Source organism: Musca vetustissima, unplaced genomic scaffold (genome assembly GCF_032173495.1).
Source record: "Musca vetustissima isolate MV318-11 ecotype Yass unplaced genomic scaffold, APGP_CSIRO_Mvet_v1 utg228040, whole genome shotgun sequence".
Classification (NCBI taxonomy): Eukaryota; Metazoa; Arthropoda; class Insecta; order Diptera; family Muscidae; genus Musca; species Musca vetustissima.
The window spans coordinates 14,473-41,222 of record NW_026887405.1 but is presented as its reverse complement, the minus strand read 5'-3'; the positions used below and the strand labels follow the sequence as shown (position 1 = coordinate 41,222).

Sequence of the window (26,750 nt, the reverse complement as noted above, 5' to 3'; positions counted from 1 at the left end):
AGACACTTGTAATGGAAGGAAGACAAATTGTAGACAGTCATTAGAATATGTATAAAAAACTAAAGATAATTATTGTAATAAGTAGCGACAAAAATTATGTATTTTAGTCACGTTTCAGTTTTTGTTTTGTTTTGTAGAGTGTAATTTAAGGATAATGGAGGAGTGCCTTTTTGCGCTGTAAATTATGTACCAGTGGTGTGTAATGTGAATATTAAAAATTGTAATTTTTGGTGGGGAAAACTAGTTTTTTGCTGAAAATGAAAACAAAGCAGGATTTTTGTTATTAAATTTCAGAAATATCAATTTACTATTGTGTTCGAAATGCACATAATCAGCCGGGACTTTTATATTTGGTCCTATATTGACAAATGTCAGAAGGGATGTTTTTTGTATACCCTGTCTTTGTGCATATGTTTGTAACAGGCAAAAAGGGATCGAGATAGACCCATGGTTCCTTTTGAGAATATGCATAGAATCACTTTCCGAGTCGATTTATGCATGTCCGTTCATCCGTCTGTTGATGTTATGATGCAAACTAAGTACAGTTCGCATTTATAATCCGATTTGGATGAAATTTGGTACAGAACATTTATATGGCCCAAGGACGAACCCTATTGAAATTGGTAAAAATCGGTTCAGATTTTGCTATAGTTCTCATATATATTTTCGCCCTTATATTTCTTTTGATTTGCACGAAATTTGGCATAGCGCACTAAATTAAGTCTATAACAACGTGTGCTAAGTTTCGTGAAAATCGGTTCAGATTTAGATATAGCTCCCATATATATTTTCGCCCGATTTAATGTAAATGGTGTACCAAAGTACCTACATATCTTTTGAATTACACGAAATTTGGCATAGCGTACTAAATTCAGTCTTGAATGGCGTGTGTTAAGTTTCGTGAAAATCGGCACCGATTTATATATAGCTCCCATATATATTTTCGTCCGATTTAATGTAAATGGTGCACCAAAGTCCCTATATATCCTTCGATTTGCACGAAATTTGGCATAGCGTACGGAATAAAGTCTAGACTGATGTGTGCTAAATTTCATGAAAATCGGTTAAGATTTAGATATAGCTCCCATATATGTTTTCGTCCGATTTAATAGAAGTGGTGCACCAAAGTCCCTATATATCATTCGATTTGCACGAAATTTGGCAGAGCGAACTGAATTGAGTATAGAATGATGTGTTCTATGTTTCGTGAAAATCGTTTCCGATTTAGATATAGCTTCCATATATATATTTCCGTCCGATTTATTATAAGTGGTGCACCAAAGTCCCTATATATCCTTCGAATTGCACGAAATTTAGCACAGCGAACAGAATTGAGTCTTGAATGACGTGTGTTAAGTTTCGTGAAAATCGGTTCCGTTTTAGATATAGCTTCCACATATATTTTCGTCCGATTTAATGTAAATGGTGCCCCAAAGTCCATATATATCCTTCGATTTGCACGAAATTTACCATAGCGTGCTAAATTGTGTCTAGAATGACGTGTGCCAAGTTTCGTGAAAATCAGTTTCGATTTTGATATAGCTCCCATATACATTTTTTCGACCGATTTAAGTTAAATGGTGAGCCAAAGTCCTTAAATATCTTTCGGTATGCACGAAATTTGGCATAGCGTACTGAATTGAGTTTAGAATGATGTGTGTAAAGTTTTGTGATAATCGGTTCAAATTTAGATATAGCTCTCATATATATTTCCGTCCGATTTTGGTTAAATGGTGCACCAAAGTCCCTATATATCTTTCGATTTGCACGAAATTTGGCATAGCGTACTAAATTGAGTCTAGAATGATGTGTGCCAAGTTTCGTGAAAATCGGTTCCGATTTAGATTTAGCTTCCATATATATTTTTGTCCCATTTAATAGAATGGTGCAACAAAATTGATATATATTTTTCATTCAATTTCATGCCAATGTTCCTTCGGAAAGGCGACGTCTATTAGGATACCTTTGTAGAGTGTACCCAAGGTTGTGAAGGGTATCATATAGTCGGCCCAATCCGAATTTACTATTTTCCTTACTGTTTTTTCTCTGATAAAATGAGCCAAATTTGTTTGTGGAAACAAATTCAGCTTGGAGAAGTTTTTCAGCTACCAATAGAACGAAATTACAGTCACTTCGAATACAGCGAAATTCCTACATATAGTTACTTTGTTTAGAAATGTGTGCCGTGGACCATGAAAATACCCCAGAAGAAAATAGGCCTGCCTGATTTGCATTGCATATGAAGTATTTCATTTTTTAATGGCCAAAAATTGTTCCGAAATATGTGAAAGTAAAAGCTTGTAGATTCCAAAAATAAAAGTAATTACTTCTCCCATTACTTAAAGTTCACCAAAAGAACATTTTCATAATTTTGAAAGGCTCGTAAACATTGAACGTTTACATTGAAAAGTAATGTGAACACACACAGATGCATTTGACCAAATGAAAACTTATGGTTAAATGAATAATAAACGGATGTTGTAATGAAGCATGACACCACAACAAAAATAAGAAATAAAACAACTAGCAAGACCCACTGAACAGAGTTGACTCCCAGAAGAAAAACTCAAGAAACCAATAGCAACAATAACAAAGTATTCGAAAATATACGATGGGACCACGTGTCATCATCATCGTATGCTCCAATTCCCCAAAACACAACTTGGTGGTCGTCAAAAAATTATTTTTTTGTTTTTGTAATTTTTCTAAGTTTATTTTTTGAGGTTCTGTTGTTTTTCCTTCTGTTTGGTAATTATCACTCGAAAAAAATATGACTTCAAGTGGCCAGTCACTTGGACAAACTTTATGGGCAAAGTAAAAAAAAGCAGGCCAACAAGTTAATGACTGTGGTGGGGTAGGCAAGGAGCTTGCTTATGGAGGGGATGGGTCTTACTTGTTTTTTTTTTTTTTTTTAAATAAATTTCATAGTGTGTAATTTTTGTTTATACAACCTTCGCCCTTCCTTTAAATAATTTTGGCCTGAATTTTCTTTTCTTATGCGGTGGAATTTAATTTTACATATGTACACTAAATGCGTTTCATTAATATAAAAACGCCAATATTGTTAGTGGTTCATAAACATTTTTTGTTTTTGTTGTTTGATTGTAGTTTTATTTTTTGGTAGTAGTGTTTATTTGAAAAAAAATGCGTTTCTTGTGGTTAATTGTCCGGCAAATAAACATGAGCATGTAAGGAGAGGTATAAAATGTATAAAGAATATTTATATTTGAGATAATTTGGAAGATTTCAAATTTTTGTGGACAAATTTGGTTTTTTTTATGGAATTTGTATCCAGCGATGTAGAAATCTGCAGATAAAAAACCTCCACTTTTTCCTCCTCTTCTGAGTAGGTTTCCCGAAAATTTGCCTAACTCAAGCTTTTTATAGAGGTTATATAGGATCCTAATTATACCTTTCACCACACTGTGGTACAGGGTATTATGTCTTTGTGCATATGTTTGTAACAGGCAAAAGGAAACGATATAGAGACATGGTTCCTTTTGAAAATATGCATAGAATCAATTTCTGAGTCGATTTATGCATGACCGTCAGTCCATCCGTCCGTCCATGTATTTTTTGAGCAAAGTACAGGTCACATTTCTGATGCAAATTAGATGGAATTTAGCACAACTCATTTGTTTGGCCCAAGGACGAACCCTATTGAAATTGGGTAAAATCGGTTCAGATTTAGATATAGCTCGCATATAGGTTATACTATTTTAGGTAAATGGTGTACCAAACTTCCAATATTGATACGATTAAGACAAAGTTTTGCACAGAGTACTGACTTAGGTCCAGATTGATGTATGCGATGTTTTGTTGAAATCGCTTCAGATTTATATATAGCTCCCATTTTTTGTAAATTTCCCAATATTGATCCGATTTTGCACAGAGTACTGAATTAGACCTAGATTGATGTACGCCAAATTTTATTAAAATCGGTTTAGATTTAGATATACCTCCCATATATAGTTTCGTCCGATTATATGTAAATGGTGTACCAAACTCCCAATATTGGTCCGATTGGGATGAACTTTTGCACAGAGTACTGAATTAGGTCTAGATTGATATATGCCAAGTTTTGTTTAAATCGGTTCAGATTTAGATATAGCTGCAATATATAGTCTCGTCCGATTTTTTGTAAATGGTGCACCATAGATCCTGTTCTATTTACACGATATTTTTTTAAATCGGTTCAGATGCAGATATAGCTTGCACATATATTTTTGTCCGATTTTATGCAAAAGGAGGAGCCTATGTGCGTTCGTTTTTCATGAAATATAGCATATCGTATTGGATTGAAGTAGTTTTAAGTTTAGATTTAGGTTGCAAATATATTTTCATCCGATTTTGTTAAATGGTGTACCAAATATCTGAAGTTTTTCCGTTAACCCTTTCAGTGTCAAAAAAATTTTTTGTTGGAATAAAAATCTAAAATTTTGTACTTAAAATCATATAAAGGCATAGAGTTAAGAAAAAAAGCAATTTTCATTTTAAACCTCGGACAGTTTCGTCTGTTTTTCAGCAAAAACGAAAACATCAATGTTAACGGTACATAGGATAACCGAAAAATCGCAAAGAAAAGAAAATCGCAAAGAGAAAGAGAGAATTTTTAAATGTCGAATATATTCGACAAAAACACTGAAAGGGTTAAGGACGAATTAGTGCATAACGTACCAAATGGGACCTACAATAATGTGTATTGAATTTTGTGTCGAGATATATTTTGGATTTGATGCAGTTTACAGTTGCTCAAATACGTCCATTTATGCAGAGCACCATACATATTTTGCTTGATTACATGCATATAATTGACAATTTTTCATAAATTTCAGAATGGTATGTGTATGGGTTGTTTTAATTTAGTTCGAATATCTATGTTCTACACACAGTTAATTTCGTCCGATTCCAGTTCAATGGTCCCCCAAAGATGCAATGTCTATTCCATCTACGTGGTATTGTACATATGTTTTCGCATCTTGTGTATTTATCCAAAGTGGTGAAGGGTATCATATAGTTGGCCCGTCCGACTTTTGAACTTTCCTTACTGGATTTTTAATCCCACTGAATTGTGGTGTTAAAAAAATACAAATTGATTTTTTTCACAAATATCTGGAAATCGTAATTTCATTTAAATTTATTATAAAATATTACATTATCATTTTCTAATTATGTACATCTGTTTATCTTCAAATCCTTCTCGAGTGTCCTACCACATAAAAATTCCATACTATTATGTTATCTGTTTTATTGTAATTAAAATTTCAAATCTTCGCTAAAACTACTTGAATTTCTATTAAACATTCATTTTTTGCGTAATAAATTGGCACACACACTCTATTTTTTCTTAATTTCAATTCAATATACAAATAATTTTTGTTCAATGAAAAAGTTTCTGTTTTATTTTGAAAATAGCAGATTTCACTTGAAATACAAATTTACAGATGACCTTCAATTTTGTTGGTGCTGTTATTTATGTAAGGCGTGCGCCGCCAATGAAGGCACACAGAAAAAAAAACTTAGAATGAAAAAAATTAAAAACAGAACATGAACATTTGTTGCAATATTTCAAATATTCATTGAAGAAAAGATACTTGAAATTAGAATTACATGAAAATTCATAATTTTGATAAATAGCATTTGGAATAAATAAGAAAATTCATTAATGCGACATGAAAATCGAATACAATGTATTGATGTGAATTAACGAAATATTTTGAATTTTCATGTGGTCAATCAAATATAAAATATATACATTTTGATATTATGATAGAGTATTTACAACTCACACAACTATGTTGTGAGGGTATTATAGCTTTGTGTGGCCTTAAGAGTTCATAACGCCGCGAAATATTGGTCCAGAACCACCCTTTAGTATACCGATCTTCATATCTCGACTAGCTGAGTCAATCTAGCTAGTTATGGACCATTAAAGTACGTCTCCGGCCACGCTTTAAAAATTGTCATGAAGTACCGGTTATGGGCATGGACGACGCCTATACATTACCTATAATCGGTCAGAACGGTTCACACATCGCGAAATATTTCCCAGGCTCAGCAAGTTAGAGTTCTGTGGTAGTTTTGTAGGTTATCATATGGTCGACTCCGTCAACTCCTCTAACTGGTTTTATGGTATTTGCTCAAAAAATGATATACGATGATAAGCTCAAGCGGGGCCACCCTGCATGCCTTCCATGATTCAGAAACTATGTGGGGCTACTCACCAAGTTGCCCGTCTGGAACCAACATATTCGTCGTAAATGGTTGTAAGACGTCGGTTAGGAAGGCTATTACTACACTGTTCTCAAAGTTCTCTATAAACTGCCGATTAAAATAGTACGCTCGTCTCCTTAGGGTTTCACAGTTAACATGCTGCCCACAATGTAATTGTTTTGAGATGGTCTACCTATTTTTTGCCTTTTAGGCTTGCATCCCAATCTATTGACCTGAGTAATATGTTCAAATTTCATCTCGTTAATATGTCAACTCCGTCGCCTCTGCTGGTTAGTTTGGTCTTACTTCGAGACGAGTTTACGGAATTTCCGCTGAGTTACCCGAGATAATAGGCAGCTCTTTGAATCTATGAAACCTTGCCAATCAGCTTGCCTATGGTTCAAGATGGAAGGTAAGGATTATAGTGAGGTGGTCTGAATAAAAATAAATGTCGGGCCACCAAGTTCCGTAATTTATCACATCGGTAGCACAATGACAATTTCTGGTGTATTATGTTCCTCATATCCTCCTGGGGGCATCATTATTCATCATGTAAAGCATTGAACTATCTATTTGCTCAGCCAACACTCTATCACTATTGGACTCTATAACGATTACTTAGGATGAAATGCCGCCTGTGAAGCAGTATACAACCTATAATCGCTGATTTTTCCAACCGAAGTGGAAGTGGACGAAAAACATATTATCAGAAAAATTCCAATAGCGGCCATTTTTAAACATAGCCTCCGTATAAAGGTAGCTGGTAGGGGTGGTGTTTTGATATAACCCCCTTTATAAAGGTCCAAGCTCGGCATTTCGAAGACTTAGATCGCATGTTCCAACCGAAGTGGTTGTTATTTGGCATTCCAAATTCCTGATGAATAAGAAACTTTGTCCATATCAAAATTTTGCCATAAAATTTGCAGTACGTATGAGTATTTACATAACTTGCACATAAAGAACGCTTTAAAAGTCGGTACATTGCAGTTCGTAGGCCAGTTTTCCAAACCTAGTGTCTGACCATTTCTCAAAAAATTAAAAAAATACTAGCAGAGAGTTTACAATGTCATATTCCCAATATAAAGGTTCCGACCGATTTATGGAATTTTGAATGCTCTCCAAATTGTGAAGGGTATAGCAAGATCAGACTGCCGAATTGTTCTACTTTTTATAGCCCCTTGCCCATTGCACATCGAAATATTCTTTGGAGACCCTATGAAGTATATGTATATGCCTGATCAGTATAAAATTATATGTCGATTTATCTGTAGCTCGTAATATCGGTCCTCGTTGTGGCATAGCTCTCATATAAAGGTTTTCAAACTAATTAGCTCTAATTTGGAATTATAATAATCTCCCTACCAAAAATAAAATCAATATGGATATGTGAATGATATGTTCAAGGCCTTACCCCAAATTTTCCCCAATGGGCGTATGTTGTTCGGTATTTCTTTTTCACCTGGCAGCAATTTTTCATGGCAACTAAAAGTCCTTATCGATTTTTGTCCAACTCACCGTGGATTTTATTAAAAAATCCCGTCTCACCGAGCTAAATGACGTTTATATTTGTTTTTTTTTTTTGTATTAATTTAGTGAAATACTGTATATACAGATTCCTGCCAATTTCATATATGGATCTTAGATCTGAATAATTTTTGTTCTTACTTTATTTAAATATCCATAATTTCTAATATCGCAAAGAAATCGTCACCACGACCTAATTTTTGTTTCTTAAATGATATTTGTGAACCTCCAAGTCCCCTTGATAAATATCATTCCCCTTTCTGTTGTCTAATTTCGGTGCACTTCTAATTTGTCATAATTTGGCTTCTGTATAATTTACATAACCCAAGTACAACAACATCAAATACAAGAACTCCACAGGAACATTGTCATGGTATACAAATACATCTGGCATTTTTTAACATCTCTCTGTGAAAATTCAGAACTCCCTGCAGTTGGTATTATTTACCAAACCAAAAAAGTGCTAATGTCCACCCGTGGTGTGTGTGTCCATACAATTCCAGGTAGTCTCATTTTTGACTTCTTTTGTGTGTGGGATGAATGGTTGGCTGGCCGACTGTGTGGTGACTGATTATCTTATACGAGTACTTTTGGTTATCTTCAAAGCAAGATCTTCCATGTAAATTATTGCCGCAACAACAGAAATTGGTCATACTACATTGTGGTTGGAATAATATTATGTAAAGAGTTGAATGGAAGATTGCTACCATTTGTGTAGGTACCCAAAAAAGAAAACTCCAAGAGTGCAACATTTGTATTTTATATGTTGAAGAAGAATACCATGCAAACTACCAGAAAAAAGAAACTATGTCGTCAGGCACGTTACATTTGTATATATCTGCCTGTCCATTTCGTAGCTCACAATGCAATACCGTGCATACATAACGATGCGTACATTTTCATAGGTATATTTCACTTTGATGTTGTGCAGTTTTGCGACTGTGGCGTTTGTCTTCATTTTGTTACGGTCTTAATACACAATTTTAAATAAGCAGTAGCGGGTGTTAAATAAATTAAATAAATACAAAAATATGTTGCAAGTTTTTGGCAGCTACTTGGCTAATTTTGAAAAACAATTGTGGCAAATAAAACATTTTCGAAATTAATTGCAAAGAAGAGAGTTTTTTCTTTTAGTTTCAGGCGCCATCGTAGAAAGGTTTATGAAAAACTATTAGATAAATTATAAAACCAGTAGGGAAAGTAGTAAAGTCGGACGGGGCCGACTATATGATACCCTTCACCACTTTGGGTATATTCAACAGATGAATCCTAACAGACGTCGCATTTTAAAGGACCAGCAAAATGAAATTGGATCCATAAACATGTCATTCTGCAACCTATACTAATTTTTTCATTTGGTCAGATAAAGAAGCTATATCTAAATCTTAAACGATTTCAAAGATTTCAGGAAATTTAACACACATCATTCCAGACCTAATTCATTGCGCTGTGCCAAATTTCGTGCAAACCGAAAAATATTAAGGGACTTTGGTACACCATTTACCTTAAATTGGACCAAAAAATATATATGGGAGCTATATCTGAACCGATTTTCACGAAACTTAACACACATTATTCTAGACCTAATGACATGTAGGGACATTTACATAAAATCGGACTACACAGAATATGGGAGCTATATCTAAATATGAACCGATTTTCCTGAAACTCAGCACACATCTTTCTAGGCCTAATTCATTAGGCCTGAATGAAATCTAAATCTGAACCGATTTTCAGCAAACATCATTCTGCACTTAATACAGAACGCTCTGCCAAACGAAACTTTATATGGGAGCTTTATCTAAATCAGGACCGATTTTCTCGAAACTTGGCAGACATCTCTCTAGGCTCATTTCTGTACGCTATGCCAAATTTCGTGGAAATCGAAAGATATATAGGGACTTTGGTGAACATTAAATCGGACGAAAATATATATGGAAGCTATATCTAAATTTGAACCGATTTTTCCCAATTTCAGAAAGTTTATTCTATGCAGAGGTCGTTTAAAAAAATCGTACATATGTGTACAAAAGTACTAAATGGTACTTATTATGGTACAAGTTGGATTTAGGTGAATAGATACAGCTGGAGTCTTAAAATTGCGTACTTATGAGTACGAAAAGTACTAAATTTAGTACCATTTAGATTTGGACGAACGGAGAGAGCTAGTAACCTAAAATATGAAATAATGGTTGTTGTTGGAGTATAGAATTCAGATATCGAAGTATAGTACTTGTGTGTACTATATTTTGTAAAACTTAATTATGTGTGAAAGGATAGAACTAACCAACGTAGTAGCTGCAGCTCGGTACGTTTGACTATGTCCATTTTCAAGAATATATGGTACAGCATATGGTCTTAGATCTTTCGGAGAATTTTTCTCTCAAATACTCAAAGAGCTGCATCATCTGCTTGCGCAAGTACCCATGTTTCAGATCCATACAACAGCACGGGTAGTATCAGCGTCTTGTAGAGTGTGAGTGTGTTGGTCTGGCGAGAGGTGGTCTGGCGAGAGGTGGTCTTTTTTTGAATTGCTTACTCAGATCGTAGTACCATCTGTTGGACGTCTTGCGCGTTGATGTCATCAGACCTTCTCGCCATTTACTGTCAGTTCCTTTTTGGCAGACTCCTTCTCAATTCGTTCAAAGGTGGCTGTTGCTGCTCGCAATGTTATGTCGATGCCGTCGGCATAGGCGAGTAACATTTCTGTTTACATTTGCATCTCGTATGACCTTTTCCAGCAGGATATTAAACAGGTCACATGACTGTCTTGTTCGGTATAGAAAGGCTCCGAGAGGCGCTTTCCGTCTTTAACTGCAGATCTTGTACCCGATAAAAATATCCTGCATAGTCGTATTAATTTTGCAGGAATGCCAAACGCAGACATGGCTTTATAAACCTCTGAGCGGATAGGGGTGTTGAATGCTGCTTTATGGTAGAGGATTAGTGGAATATGTCGATATGTTTTTCGTAAGCCTTTTCCGCAGTGTGAAAATCTGGTTTATGGTGAAATTACCAGGTCTGAAGCCGCATTGGTAAGATCCAATAATATCATTGGCCGTGGCTTCAGTCGTTCACCCAGCCCACTGAATAGCACTTTTTATGCGATGGGAAGGAGACTAATTCCCCTATTTTCTCTGTGACACAGGATGTTAACCCATTTAGTAACCCTTCGGAAAGTATGTTTAGAATCCCAAAAATGCCAAATAATGAGAATCAAAACCTGGATCGATATATCATATTTTCAGTACAAAGTATTTCTGGGAGTATTAACAATTTATGAACAAAATTTCAAAGCTCTATCTTAAATATCGAAATTTCAACACACAGACGAAGATGACAAAATCGAGGGTATAAAAATCAACGCTGGAAGAATACCACTTAAAAACATATTTAAAACAGATCTACGCTCGGAGAAAGCTTATGAAAAATTATTAAAAAACAGGCTGTCGAAGGTCCTTACCCTTATGAAGGTCCTTAAAAATATTTTTTGTAAAATATCGACGCTTGCTTATATTCGAATGTTATTATGTTATGTTATTGTTCGAATAATGTTGAAATTATTCCTCAGAAGTATGATTTTTTTTAATTTTCTCCACCCACATCCCTATCCCTTGAGCTATAAAAACACATTAGAACAACATTGTGGCTGCGCTGCCCTAAAAACTTTGATGTGGCTCACTTGGCCATTGATGTTATCGATGTGGAAATTTTATATCCTTTTTGTCACCTCATAAAAAGCGAAAAGTGAAAACAAACAAAGCCACCCAACTATGTTGATGTTTTTGGTTCGGTATTATCACACAACAAACAGATTTCCCTAGGATAAGTCGTAAAACAACGTATTTTTATGACACTGTATATTTTCAATTATGGATAATGAAATGCACTGAACAAACAAGCAATATTATTGGGAATTTGATGGGAAGGATATGGGAGCAAAAATTAAATGAAAATTCACATTGATTTTGTGTTGAAGGGTGTGTGGGGCAACAATTGAGGCGTTATATAGATTAAACATTGTTTGTGAAAATCGTATAATTTCCAATTAATGAAATACTTTATCGTTATGTGCCATATGTCAATATTCCACAATTGTTTGTATGTAATTAACCTATATTTGTACATATTTTAAAATAAGTTGTGTCGATTTATGGTTTTATTTTCCACAGTCTTTTTTTAATTTTAATGCTAATACAATTATTTTTAATATTCTTTGCACCTTGTATTAATTCATTTAATTTATTCATTGTGTTTTGTATTTTTGTTCTTTTTATGTTTCATTTCATTTGTTCGCCGTTTTGGATTGCAGTCGATCGTGCCATGAGTCCAGCTCAGTCAGAAGATTCGGGATTAGCTCCCGAAAGAGGCACAACATATGCTACAATAACATTACCGCGTGATAACACCACAAATATGGGAATAACATTGGCTGGTGAGTAATAAGTCCATAAAATATAATCTTTAAAAAATGCGATCCTTGAAAAAAATATTCTTTAAAAAATCCACGCCTTGTAGTGGCCCCTGAAAAAATATTCTTTAAAAAATCCACGCCTTGTAGTGGCCCCTGAAAAAATATTCTTTAAAAAATCCACGCCTTGTAGTGGCCCCTGAAAAAATATTCTTTAAAAAATCCACGCCTTGTAGTGGCCCCTGAAAAAATATTCTTTAAAAAATCCACGCCTTGTAGTGGCCCCTGAAAAAATATTCTTTAAAAAATCCACGCCTTGTAGTGGCCCCTGAAAAAATATTCTTTAAAAAATCCACGCCTTGTAGTGGCCCCTGAAAAAATATTCTTTAAAAAACCCACGCCTTGTAGTGGCCCCTGAAAAAATATTCTTTAAAAAATCCACGCCTTGTAGTGGCCCCTGAAAAAATATTCTTTAAAAAATCCACGCCTTGTAGTGGCCCCTGAAAAAATATTCTTTAAAAAATCCACGCCTTTGAAAAATTTTCTTTAAAAAATCCACGCCTTGTAGTGGCCTTTGAAAAATTTTCTTTAAAAAATCCACGCCTTTGAAAAATTTTCTTTAAAAAATCCACGCCTTTGAAAAATTTTCTTTAAAAAATCCACGCCTTTGAAAAATTTTCTTTAAAAAATCCACGCCTTGTAGTGGCCCCTGAAAAAATATTCTTTAAAAAATCCACGCCTTGTAGTGGCCCCTGAAAAAATATTCTTTAAAAAATCCACGCCTTGTAGTGGCCCCTGAAAAAATATTCTTTAAAAAAATCCACGCCTTTGAAAAATTTTCTTTAAAAAATCCACGCCTTGTAGTGGCCTCTGAAAAATTTTCTATAAAAATCCACGCCTTGTAGTGGCCTCTGAAAAAATATTCTTTAAAAAATGCACGCCTTGTAGTGGCCCCTGAAAAAATATTCTTTAAAAAATCCACGCCTTGTAGTGGCCCCTAAAAATAATATTCTTTAAAAAATCCATGCCTTATAGTGGCCCTTGAAAAAAATATTCTTTAAAAAATCCACGCCTTATAGTGACCCTTAAAAAATGTTCTTTAAAATACCCACGCATAGTAGTGGCCTCTGAAAAAAATATTTTTTAAAAATCCACGCTTTGTAGTGGCCCCTGAAATCCACGGGTCGCTGAAAAAAATTTTCCTGAAAAATTTTTTTAAAAAAATCCATTTCATATTTTATGTTTTTTTAAATAACGTAAAATGTCTCCATTAACACTAATTACAAAATGTTTAAAGAACCACATGTTCTTCAAAAAATCCACTTCCAGATTGCCCTACTTAAAAATAAAACTCAAGGTCACGAACAAAGGCCAAAATGATAAGCCAAGATTTCCTATTTCCTTCGAAGGGATATTTGAATTTTTCAGATATTTCGGAAGTACTTCCACCTTCTAACAAGTGCATATAGTCTGTTTTTAAATCAAATATTCAAATTCATATTCCATTATTCATAAAACACACACACACACATTCACAAATTAAATATTTTTACATAATATTTGAAGTGGTTACACAAACATACACACAACAAAAGATACGCATAATTGCGTCATGAAATCATACAAAACGAAAACTCAAAAACAAATTTATAGTTTTTCCACTTATGTTGAAAAACAAAAAAAAAAAAAATATTGAATGAAAAAAATACAACACCATTTGACATAAACCGTTGACGGAAATGTCGGAAAATCCATGGCGCATCGGGTAGAAAAAAGTTCATCACAGATGAAAGGTTTCACTGAACATTAATACATTCGCGGCCAATTTGTGTGTGCGTGTTTTTTCCCCTCTTTAAAACTTTTTTTTCAAGTATTTTGTAGTCGAAGGGAAATCTAATATTTGTGTATTTTGGTTAAGAAAAAAAAAAAACATTTGGCAACAACCTCAAAGAAAATATCGAAAATAGAAGATTTGAATTTGTTTTTGAAAACTGATACTTTACCGAAAATAAAGGCGGAAACGCTTTTCTGGAGGTTCCCCTGCAGTTAATACTATTTCATTCATAGCTTGTTAGAGAAGTGATGATTTTGCATTTTAAAAGGAAAGTCGAGGGGAGGAAATTAGGTTACCATCGATCGATAAATATTATATGTCAGAGTGAAATAATTCGCCCTAATTCTACTATAAATACATTTTGTTGAGTTGTAATTTGTACGATCCCCAAAATATAATAAATATTTTTAATTCAAATGACCAGCAGTTGGGCGCCACTTACAGCAAAAAATATTCTATAAAAGATCTACACCTTGTAGTGGTCCATAAAAACAAATTCTATAAAAAATATACGCCTTGTAGTGGACCATAAATAATATTCTATAAAAAATATACGCCTTGTAGTAGTCTTCTATAAAAACCCACTTTTGTAATGGTCTTGAAAAAATATATTTTTTAAAAATCCTCGCTATTTCATGTTCTACTATAAATAAATTTGTTGAATAGTAATGTTTACGAACCGTAAAATATAATAACTGCGTATAAAATCAATATAATTTTAATTCAAATGATCTGTAGTTGGGCGCTGTCTCAAACATTCTTTAAGCAATCCACGTCTTGGGCGCCAACAAAAAATATACTAAAAACATCCAAGGCCTGTAGTGCTCTTGAAAACATATTCTATAAAAAATGCACGCCTAGTAGTGGTCTTGAAAACATATTCTATAAAAAATGCACGCCTAGTAGTGGTCTTGAAAATTTTTTCTTAAAAAAATCCACGCCTTGTCCTTGTAATGCTTACGATGTTTTTAATTCAAATGACCTGTAGTTGGGCGCCGTTTCAGACATAAGCTTGTATTGATGTCAGTAATAATCTATTGTCTCCGATTTATATCATTTTGTAGTATAATATAGTTTTGGATCTGGAAAATTTGATAATATCCATTAGAATTATAAAATCTAAATGTACCGGAAAACGTTCTGGTATTTTTTTTTTTATCTGTCCACTGACCGTCGTTGTAAGCTATTTCAATTGTATATAGTAAAATTTCGATTTCTAAAATGGAAAAAATCTATTCATTTCGATTATTAGCTCCTTGGCGATGATACGACTGCTAACATGCCGGTCAGCTTCGATCATTTCTACGATTTTATCAACATTTTTGACGACTGGCCTACTTGTAACATCAAAATTTTAGCCGCTGGGATTGCATTTTCGCCTTTGTCAAAGAAAAACTGTAAAATGTACCGAATTTTCTCTTTATTCACTTCCATTTATAACACCTTGTAACTCACAACTGAATGCGCCAAACAAATAACAGCAAAATATTTTTTTACTGCGAAATGTCAACGATACTTTACGAGAAATCTATAAGTACAGCCATATAGCGAAAAAATAATGGATTTCTTTTTCCCCAACCTAATATATGGTCAAATAGGGCTGTGTTATAATAAGATTCCCATACCTCAGCCTTAATGCTAATGAGGGAATTTACATATTTAACAAAAAATGTGTCTCATCGAAATATCGTTATCAGACCCCAATTGTCCGAAGTCATTTCCTTTTTGCTTTGGTGGGTCGTTCTTCTCCACAAAATCGTCGAGATTTTTAAAAAGGACAAACGTACAATATCGTCGTAAGCTGATGGTATTTATCTATCGATGGGTTTTTAACCTTCAGACCATTCAAGATATTGATATCGTGTCTTCACTATAAGTACTGAGAAATACTGCAGTCTTTGAAAGAGTCAATTTGACCATTTACAGCTCTTGCTTGTTTACTTATATACATTCCGTTAGGGGAAATGAATGTCTTTCAACACATTAAATACATCTAGGGGGGTCTTTGAAGAGTTTTTAACTAAAAACTGTTGAAGGTCTTCAATGTGACAGTACCTTACTGACGGCCAGAAGGTTCTGTTATGTATTTGGTGGGACTGGAAGGGGATTATTTATTATGAGTTGCTTCCATATGGCCAAACGCTACATTCTGATCTCTACTATCAACAACTGGACCGTTAGAAGATAGCAATTGACCAGAAGCGGCCAGAATTGGCCAACAGCAGAGTCGTATTCCACCAGGACAACGCCAGGCTACACACATCTACAGTGACTCGCAAGAAACTTCGGGAGCATGGTTGGGAAGTTTTAATGCATCCGCCATACAGTCCGAACTTGGTACCAAACGATTATCATATTTTTCTTGCATTGCAACATTTCTTTAATGATAACAAATTTCTTATCTAGGGAGGATTGTGAAAATAGACTACTACAGTTTTTTTGCAAATAGACAGCAGGACTTCTATGAGAGAGGCTTTATGAAGGTTTATAATTACAATAATTATAGGTTCGTTCCCGTACTTTTTGATAGTAAAGCTAGTAAAAGAGCGAACTATCAAAAATGGCTTTCACATACAAGATTTGCGCAAAAAGTATAGGAACGAAAAATAGTGAAAACATGAAGAAAAATTTCATCAGTTAATGACAAAAAACGGACTACAGAAACCTAATGCACACAAAGAAACATATAAGTTAAAAGGCGTCCATTTTACAATTTCTGAGTAAAAAATTTCATCTGAATCTTCTGCACGCTATTCATCTTCGATAGATGAATCCTCCGAAAGTGAATAAAGAACTGCTTCTTCATTCTTAATTCTTTTGTTTTTTAAGCAAATATGTGTGTGTGTGTGCGTGTGTCTTGTTTGTTGAAGCGCTAACTTGCATATGGTTTATTTCGAACTGTATAGCTCTGGAAATGAATTGTCAAATTCATAATTTACTACATTTACTATTTCGTACTAGGCCAAATTGGTCTTGCAGAAAATAGGAGAAGAGAACGCCATTTTGATTTCAACTCTCTTAAATTTAACTTAAATGTTTCCTAGTTTTTGGCGTAAGGGAACGCTTTTCTAGCAATAACTGCAAAACTAGTACAATATAGTACTATATTGCAAGTTTGGGAACACAGCTTATGTAAACAAAACGGTGCATATTTGGCCCAAATTGGACATTCCGAAGCATGTTAAATAAAGTCCTATAGCTCATATAAAAATAACGGGGTTTTCCCCCAACCTAATATTGGTAAGTTTCTTGTGATAAGTGCCATATAACGCTACCCCAAATATTCAGAATTTTGAGGTTTTTCAACCGAACTTCCTGTAATATGTTATGCCAAAAATTAAAAAATGTTTACTTTTTTATATGCCCGTATTCGGAGTCGAGTTTTCGGCCAAGTTCTTTAAGAGATATAATCCAGTTATAGAAGGTTAGTTGAAGGGGTTTTAAGTATGGCTTGCATAGATATAGATTTGGAAGTTCTTCTATATATTGGAAAAACACTACTATTTATGAAAAGCTTAAGCCATGTCACATAGAGGTATACAAAATCTGGCCGAATTTAGCACATGTTTTAATGTTAATTTCGTCCACTTCACTGCCGCCATAAAAATATTAATATTCAGAATTTATCTCCCAAAATTCTCCTTCATGTTTCAGTTTCAAGCCTACGAATGACCTAATTCCCGGATTATTTCTCCAAAAATAAATAAATCATTTTCAATATAATCACTTCTGTTTATACTTATAATGAAATCTTTAATTCAATTTCATTTAATTTATATCCCATTACAATACTCATAAAAAACTACACAGTCTTAAAAAATAATAACAATAAATTAAAAACTAGAATAAAATTGTAGATTTTATTAGAACATCATGTGTGCGTTTTTTTCTTTTCTTTTGTTTTTTTTTTTTTTTTTTGTTTAAATGTTAATTTCAGGCAATGCCTATGGTAGAAAATCTGCAAAATAAGCTTAATATCATTAACGATTTTAGATTTTTTGGTGAAACAGAAACATGTGTAGGTACATGTGTATAAATGTACACATAGTAGAAGAGTAATCTGGCGCTAATAAAAATATATATAAAATGTATTTAATATTATAATTAAATTTGTAAGTAAAGTTGGGTTTGATTTGGAAACATATGTAGATTTGTACAAGTATACACACAGAATATGATTGTAATTCGTTTATAGGACAGTTTAAAGGTCTACTTATTTTTAATGTTTTGTATAAGAGATTTAGAAGATCAGTAAAATATATTCCGTCTATAAGCAAATGAGGGAGGTATTCCGCCCATAGGTGACATGTGAAGGATATTCTGTCTTCAGAGGAACATTGCATTTATCATTTCATGAAATATTCACCGGAACAGAATTCACTTGATCATTGTTTGATTCTTTGATCTTTTGAATAGTACTGAAGATGGATATTGTTGAGCTTGAGATCGGAATCCAAATTTATATTTCGATTAAGCCAAGTCCATCTATCTGTTGCAATCACGTAGAATTCGTAATATTTATGGTAGAACATTGAAGATGTGCACATACATTTCTACTACTTCTAGGATGTTTGGTATAGAAAATGGCCCACCTTAGAAAAGAGACTTTCATAGATCATTGACGAGCTGAATGGAGTCTTTTGATGAGAGCCCTTACGGACGATCTGATTGAAGTTTTTCATAGACACAGAGCTGAAAGGGGTATTTCATAGAAGAGCTGAAGGAAGTCTTTCATAGACGAGCTGGATGCATCCTTTTAGAGACGTGAGAGATCTTACGGACGATCTGATGGAAGTTTTGTAGCCGAACTGCAGGGAATATTTTATGGGCGAGCTAAGAGTTTTTAGGCCTCTGTCTGCGCTTCGGTTGAAATCACCAAGATATAACAATATTTAAGATAGAGCTACTATTCTATTAGATATTGCAAATGGGTCCCCGTTTTGATATCGCTCTCACATAACGGTACCTCCATTATTCGGTATTATGGAGATTTTGGACAAGTTTTTCAACAGAAATGTCGTTAATTTTGTATTTGAGGTTCTCATTGGGTTTGAGGTTCTCATTCCTACAAAATATAAGGTTCCCAATTTTGTATAGTCCTCAATTTGCAATTTTGGCCTCTGTCTCTCTCATATAACGATACCCCCACTATTCGGTATTTTGGGCAAGTTTTTCAATAGAAATGTTGTTAATTTTGTATTTGATATTGTAATAAAATCTTTCTACCAAATATAAGGTCCACGATTTTGTGTAGCCCCCAATTTCCAATATTTTGAGAATTATTTGCTTGGCATTTTGCTTCGCATTGCGTGGAAAAGCCTTAACTCTAGTTCCTTCTATTTGACTCGAAGTTTGGGTACCGGTTACCGGTTATACGGAACTTTTTTTAATTTTTTGAAAACCTCCCTAAAAATTGAACAAGGCTGTATCCATTTCGGAACAACAGATAGGGACCTTAGAACCCTACAAATATATGGGAATTCTTAGAATAAATTTTTTCCGCGTAGCCGGTGTTGGTACCTGTCCTCGGATGAAATTCTTATAAATAGAATAGTTTGACAGGTGACTGGCCTTAACAAGGGATTTTACACTTTTCCTATGGACATATGCCCGAAGTTCGGGTACCGGTTATACGGAACTTTTTTTAATTTTTGAATACCTCCCTAAAAATTGAACAAGGGTCCACTTATGTGCGATATGTGGCAGTATCAATTTTGGAACAATAGATAGGGACCTTAGAACCCTAAAAATATATGGAATTCTTAGAAAGAATTTTTTCCGCGTAGCCGATGTTGGTACTTGTCCACAGAGGAAATTCTCAAATTCTGCTACAGAATCTCCTTATAAATAGAATATTTGGCAGGTGACCGGCTTTAGCAGTGGATTTTACACTTTTTCCTATGGACAGATGCAAACACCGACTACACGACAGAATCGCCTTTTAACTCAGATAATTTTGCGGATGGGTAAAAATGGTAAAAATACCTACTTCTACGAAAATTTTCATAACAGCCTGATCTTTTTTTACTAAACTATAATTATTGGTCGATATTAAGGTATACCCCCATATAAAGATGCAACCCTTTTATAGGAATTTTAATGGCCCTAGGTGTACTTTCAAACCGAAATGAAATGTCGATATTTTGTGAAGTTAAGGCATTTTCTTACCCAATTTTGCCTTAATTTAAAATCAACCGAATTGGCAGTAATTTGGTGTTTTGGGTTATCATTGGGTGACGATTTTTCATAGCAAAGATTTACGTTTTAGCTTAACCTCCATATAACCTTACCTCACAAATTTCGATACTTTAGGATCTTGAATACGCTTTTTATCAAAATTGGCTGAAAAATTTGTTCTCGATTGGTAGAAGATCATCTCAAAAACTACCAATATTTGTCTACTTTTTTATGTAATGCTTCATACAACTGTACCTCCCAAATTTCGATATTTGGGGAGCTGGGCACGTTGTTTAATAAATTTGGCTGTATTTTGGTTATCATCGGGTAATAAATTTATTCGTTCACTTTTGGGGGTAGGCCAGGTGAGGATTTTGAACACGTATTTCATCCCAATTTTGGGTTATCATCATCAAATCTTCCTATTAACAACATCGGCCCAAGTTTTGGTATAGCGCCTATGTTAAGGTACCTCCAATTACCGGCATTTCTTTAGTTTTGTGGCAGCAATTTTGGTTAATCAACTTCTTCAATATCGGTCCAAAGTCCACTCTACATTTTTGGTATGTTCAAGGCCTAATCCAATTTTCCAAAATTAGTGTATTTAGTTTGGTATTTGACTTTCTCCTAGAAGCAATTTACCCGTATATAAGTCTGTAATTTCCGGTATTTTTAACACCCAGCTTTTGAGACGACGTTTCAACTTATTTTGCCTGGAAAATTTCCCAAACATTTATACGATCTTTTCTTCTTGTGCGAGAGCCACCCTAATCTTTTTTTGACATAGATGATACTACATTATTCTATGATTTATTATTGCAACATTTCGTTATTATTTATTTCGTGAATTTTGGTTTTTTATTAGTGAATTTATTTTCAATTTCTTTACATTTGTACGAGGATTTAGTGAACAAAAACTGAAATATTTTATAGTTAGTGGGGGCGTTGCTTTGCTTGAGTTCAACTATGTGCACTATTCCATGGGAAGAGCACGTACGACTTGCAAAACTTGTGTACATTTTCGACTACAACCATTAAATCATACATACCCCTGAATATAGCTTCTGCTTGTTGTTTTTCCTCCTATCTTTAATTTCCGTTCCAACTTGTAATCGTAAATGTTCTTGTTTTTTGTAGTTTTTGTTAAGTATTTTGAAGTAGTTCTTTCCGTTTCTAGTTTTATGACTTGGAAAACATGTCGTCTGTATTCTGACAACATGATTTTGGCATGAAAATTTGTTCCTTTTTTCATAGATGTTTCTTTAGTCTTTTTATTATGATTTCTAGTGATGTTTTATTATAGGACAAAAAAGGAAAAGTTGTAAAGTGAAATAAAAATAATGAATAAAGAAAAATAGTTTTTAAAGTATAGGTGATCCTCCCAGAGAAAAATTCTCTTCATTAACATCAAAAATTGATAAATAACCTCTGAAAATGAGGTTTGATTTTTTATAGACAAATAATACGACGGCATATTTTTCTCCCTAATATTTCCGAGTGCAATATGATTTTTCGATTGGAGGTGTTGATATTGTTAAGCATAAATGTACTTAAGGGAACCCCCCCCCCATTCTCGATTTTTTATTTTTAAGATTTTAAATGGGCTGGTAAATGAATACCAATGCTTGTTAAGGTTTGTAACTTCGCACATATATATTTGAAGATTTAAAAAAGAAGAAAAATAATTTACAAAAAATTTTTGTTGTTGTTTTGTTGTTGTTTTTTGTGATCAAAGAAAAGTCCTTATTTTTGATGGCGGGCATGATAACTCCTCGCTGGAACATCGGAATCCGAAAATTCCAACGGTGTTAGAAAGAGTACATGTCTGGCTCTCGTATGAACTAGGATTATTGACTTCGCTCTAAAATTAACAAAATGGCGGAACTTTGAAAAAATATTTTTGGAAAATCGCCGATTTTTTACCAAAAACCAAGTTAAAAAATAAGGAAGATCTTCACCGATTGGCTTTATCCTAGTTCATACGATAGCTATACACTCACAGAGAAACGTGTAAAAATTTGAAATCGATTGGATTATTAGTTTTTGAGTTATCGTGCCCGCCATTCGCAAAAAAATGTTTAGAGAAAAACGCGTTTAAAGTTTGAGAAGCCCTTCAGCCGTCACTTGATGCTGACACAATAAATCGGCTATATCTTCAAGAGTTCTTGAGATTTTTACTTGAAATTTTGCAGGGACATTCTTGAATTAGTGTAGATTGGAATTAAGTCAACAAAAATTTTGACCCCGAGAATGGGGGGGGTCCCCTTAAAATGGTTTGACGCACGATCGTGTGTTGTGTTGTTTGAACGATCCGGAGTGGTACTTCACAATTTGTTTGTATATTTTGTTCAAAGAAATTCGAAAAACGATGAAGAGAAAACAAATAATTTTGAGCTGTGACATTTTTGATCGAAATTCATAGATCATCAGTACAGGGCGACAATTACCCGCACATTTAAAAAAATGTCGGCAGAATATGCTGTTGAAGAGTGTGAAGCCCTTGCTTGGAAGAGTGGAATTAATAATTTCAGGATTTTTTTCTTTAGAAAATAATCCACATTAGTTATACCCTCCATCATAAGGTGAAGGATAAAAAACTCTAGTAGTCGATTTTCACAATCCTCATTAAAGAAATTTTCCAATGCAAGAAAAAAAATGATAATCGCTTTGTGCCAAGTCCGGACTGGATTTTTTCTTTAGAAAATAATCAACATTAGTTATACCCTCCATCATAAGGTGAAGGGTAAAAAACTCTAGTAGTCGATTTTCACAATCCTCATTAAAGAAATTTCCTCATTAAAGAAATTTTGAAATTTTGCAAAGAAAAAAATGGTTAATAGATAGATGCCTAGTCCGGACTGTATGGCGGATGCATTAAAATTTCCCAACCAAGCTTCCTCAGTTTCTCGCGAGTCACTGTAAATGTGTGGGGCCTAGCGTTGTCCTGATGGAACACGACACCTCTCCTGTTGCCCAATTCTGGCCGTTTCTGGGCAATTGCTAACTTTCATATTTTCGGTACCTTTAGTGCTTTGAGAAAAAAACGGTTAAGATGAATTTTCTCTATCAATGGACTATCAAAGGTGTTTGGCATTACGGATAATTTTTGAAATTGATCCATGTTCCATTAATATATATCCTTGTTTTCCCATTGCCTTCATTTGAAGGTCTCGCCCCACATTTTGGGTATTTTGAAGGCCTTCGTCGCATTTTCAAGTAAAGTAATGTAATTTTGCATTTTAGATTCTTTGAGGGTTAACAAGAGATTTTCGATGTAGATATTTAAGATTTTAGCCACATTTCCCATCGAAGTATCTGTAATTTGACTTCATACAAATTGAAGTGGAATCTATTGTCGATATTTTCAAGGTTTAAATAAATAGCATTTGCTAACCGAAGTAAATGTAATTTCGCATTTCGGTTTCTGGGGGAAATTATTTTTACATATCTATATAAAGGTCCCGCCTCATTTTTGATATTTTGAGGGCCTTAGTTGTATTTTCCAACCGAAGTAGATATTATTTTGCATTCCGGGTTCTTGGTGCGTAAACAACTTGTTTACAGAAGATTTTCGAATTTAGGTTTATGCATCTACGAAGCTCCTATACAAAGGTTATGAGTGATTTTTGGTATGAGAAAGAACCTAGACCAATTTCCAACCTTAGTTTCCAAAAGTTTTCGTATATTGTTCTCTCAGAGGATACTTCAACATGACAAATCGCCCATAAAAAAGGTCCCGACTGGTTTTTATGAATTTTAAATGCCCACCTAATGGTGGAGGGCATTAGAAGTGCCATCCGACGGAAATGACAAAATTTGTACTAGTTTGTTATGCTATTTTGTACATCTGATTTTATGTATAGAGCAGTTTCCGAATCTATATTAAAAATTAACCAACATAAATTCTGAAGACTTTTTTGAGGATTTCCACTATAGATTTAAAAGAAAGATTCACAACTTCTAAGCTTTTTTTCCTATAGGATATCAAGTTCAGTTTCTTATAATTTTACAACAAGAATAATTTTTACTTATGATATCGAAACAAATTGTAACAATTCATAAATTCTTCCAGTTTGGAAACATACCAATTAATTTCTTGGTTAGATATGTATAAAAATTTTAAAATTATGTACTTTAGCCTAATTAATTGTATTTATAAAAAAATACATTTTATTTTCATATATTTTTCATTTTCATTATTGCCTGACATCGTTTTTCCATTTGAAAAAATTCATTTCACACCTCAACATTTCTTTTTATGAATAATTACAGGCGTCTGATATTTTCCGTTAGTTTGACACAATTATGATATTATAATTTGACAATAAATTAGTCAAAACTGAAAAGAAATAAATAAAATACAAAAAAAACAATACCAAAAACCTAGACAAATGTGACGAAAAACATGACAGATTACCTATAAAAATATTTTTTTAATCTTAAAACAAAAACTATGTAAATCCAATATTTTCCCCCATTAAAAGGCCAACTACACCTCTGATAAATTCATTATTTAAAGAAAATTGTCTTTGCCAGCGACGTGAATCTTAAAGGAAAATAAATAAATACATATATTACGAGCCAGAACATCCATCCATCTATACATTGTATTATGGTAATGAATTGGCCTAGATGTCTAGACATATGGAATATGTTCCGTATGCTAATATGTTTTGAAAACAAAAATAATATGTATGTATTTAATGAATACTATTTATATATGAGTCTTTCCATGGCATACAAAGAATAAAACGCTCTTTAGATCGTCCGAGCCAAACTTGTATATCCTCCAATATGATGAGAAAATTTGAAACCCCTAAAATCCATCTGAACTTTTATATGGTGACCATGGCATTGCCAGAAGAAAAGGAAACATCAAACTACGAATACTCAGTTTGGGAAAATTGGACTAGAGTCTTCAACATACCGAAAAGGACGCAGACCTTTGTGTGGGGGCTTTGTAGAAGCATTGACTTATATTGAAAATGTTCTATGAAGATGTTATATACACAACAATATGCAATGCCAAATTACAAAATAATATGGCCACTTTGGTTGAAAAATTGCATAGGACCATCAAAATACCTACTAAAAGGAACGATGTCATTTTATGTGGCCTATAGTCAAAAATCGACCAATTTGTAGACTTGTCAGCCAATGTTCCTTTTAATTGTTCATTTTCTCCCTATTTTCATCATTTAAGGACCTCCCTAAAATATCTAATATGTTATCCTTTTGTTCCCCAAAATTCCTCGTTACACCCCAATATATGTATGTCTTCATTGTAACTGTCTAGCCACTAAGATTTCATTTTGGCGACATCTTATCCATGCGTAAAAACTGAAATAACAACAACAAACGTAGCGTAATCTAAAGTATGAATAATCATCGCCAGCAGCAGTAGAACATCAATGCAATTGAATGAATCCCAGCAAGTAGAAAATTGAGAAAACAAAAAATAATAGCAACAAACACACAAATTGGCAATTGCAGTGAAAATCATTCGTCACAAGAAAAAAATGCCAGATATCGCCATCACCCTCGCCAAGTTTCGAAAAAAATAGAAGAAAATACAATTTGTTTTTCTTATTTTTATTACCAAAAAATCGTCACAAGAAAAAAATGCCAGATATCGCCATCACCCTCGCCAAGTTTCGAAAAAAAATAGAAGAAAATACAATTTGTTTTTCTTATTTTTATTACCAAAAAATTACCGGCAATATTTAATTTCTTCTGTCTCGTGATTTTCGATGCGAATGAGTAATAGATCTATTGGATATTGGGATGTATCAGGGTGTAAATATACAATTCCTATAGGTTTTGAGTGATCCAATTTGAAATTTAAAAAAAAAATACGTGGTACCCGTGAGCGGTGCAGTATAGACCTATATTCTGAGCCTGAACAACGTTTCACGATATTTGCTCCCTCTTGACTGGTTATAGGTCAACAACTCCACTTTCTAACCCAGGCATGTTTTCTAAATCTTGTTTTCCCGAGGGGAATATTAACGCCATAAAATACAAATTTGGTCAGTTTAGATTTTGGTTGATATGACCCTCGGAATATTGACCGATCATCATCATTGAAATAGCAGTTCTAAGTTTTTGGTCACATCACTTTCACTGTGTAAAATATGTGATGCCCTGCATATAGTAATGACCTCTAGAGCGACAAGAAAATCTGAAAAATAAAGTTTTCGGTTCATTGTACCCCCTAAATGTAATTCCAAAATCACCGAAAATTATAAGCGTCGTCTTTGACCATAACCGGAACAAAATTTCAAAGCAATCAGGGCGACATTTCCACCCTCTAGACCTCTAGAGCAACCAGACCTCTAGAGCAACCAGAAAAACAGACAAAAAAGTTTTTGGTCCATTTCATCCCTTAAATATTAACCAAAAACAATTAGGTTCTTCATTGGCCAGAACCCACCCTATATGCACAAAGCTATAACACCCTCACAACATAATTGTAGGGTGTAAACAGTTTAAAATAATCGAAAAACAAAAAATATGTATTCGATTAGGTATGTTAGCTAAAAACCAAAGTCTAAAACCAGGAGCCAATGCAACTACATTTGATGTAAAAAT

The 26,750-nt window shown here is 33.9% G+C and overlaps 1 protein-coding gene across 1 annotated transcript in view; it reads left to right on the top strand.

Moving 5' to 3' along the window:
• Positions 1-26,750, top strand: part of LOC133334980 (glutamate receptor-interacting protein 1-like) — a gene marked incomplete at its 3' end in the record, with an annotated part of 68,183 nt that overhangs the window by 36,526 nt on the left and 4,907 nt on the right. The window contains exon 2 of the mRNA XM_061543291.1: positions 12,050-12,172. Coding sequence (XP_061399275.1) covers positions 12,050-12,172 — 123 coding nt within the window. The remainder of the gene's footprint in view (positions 1-12,049; positions 12,173-26,750) is intronic.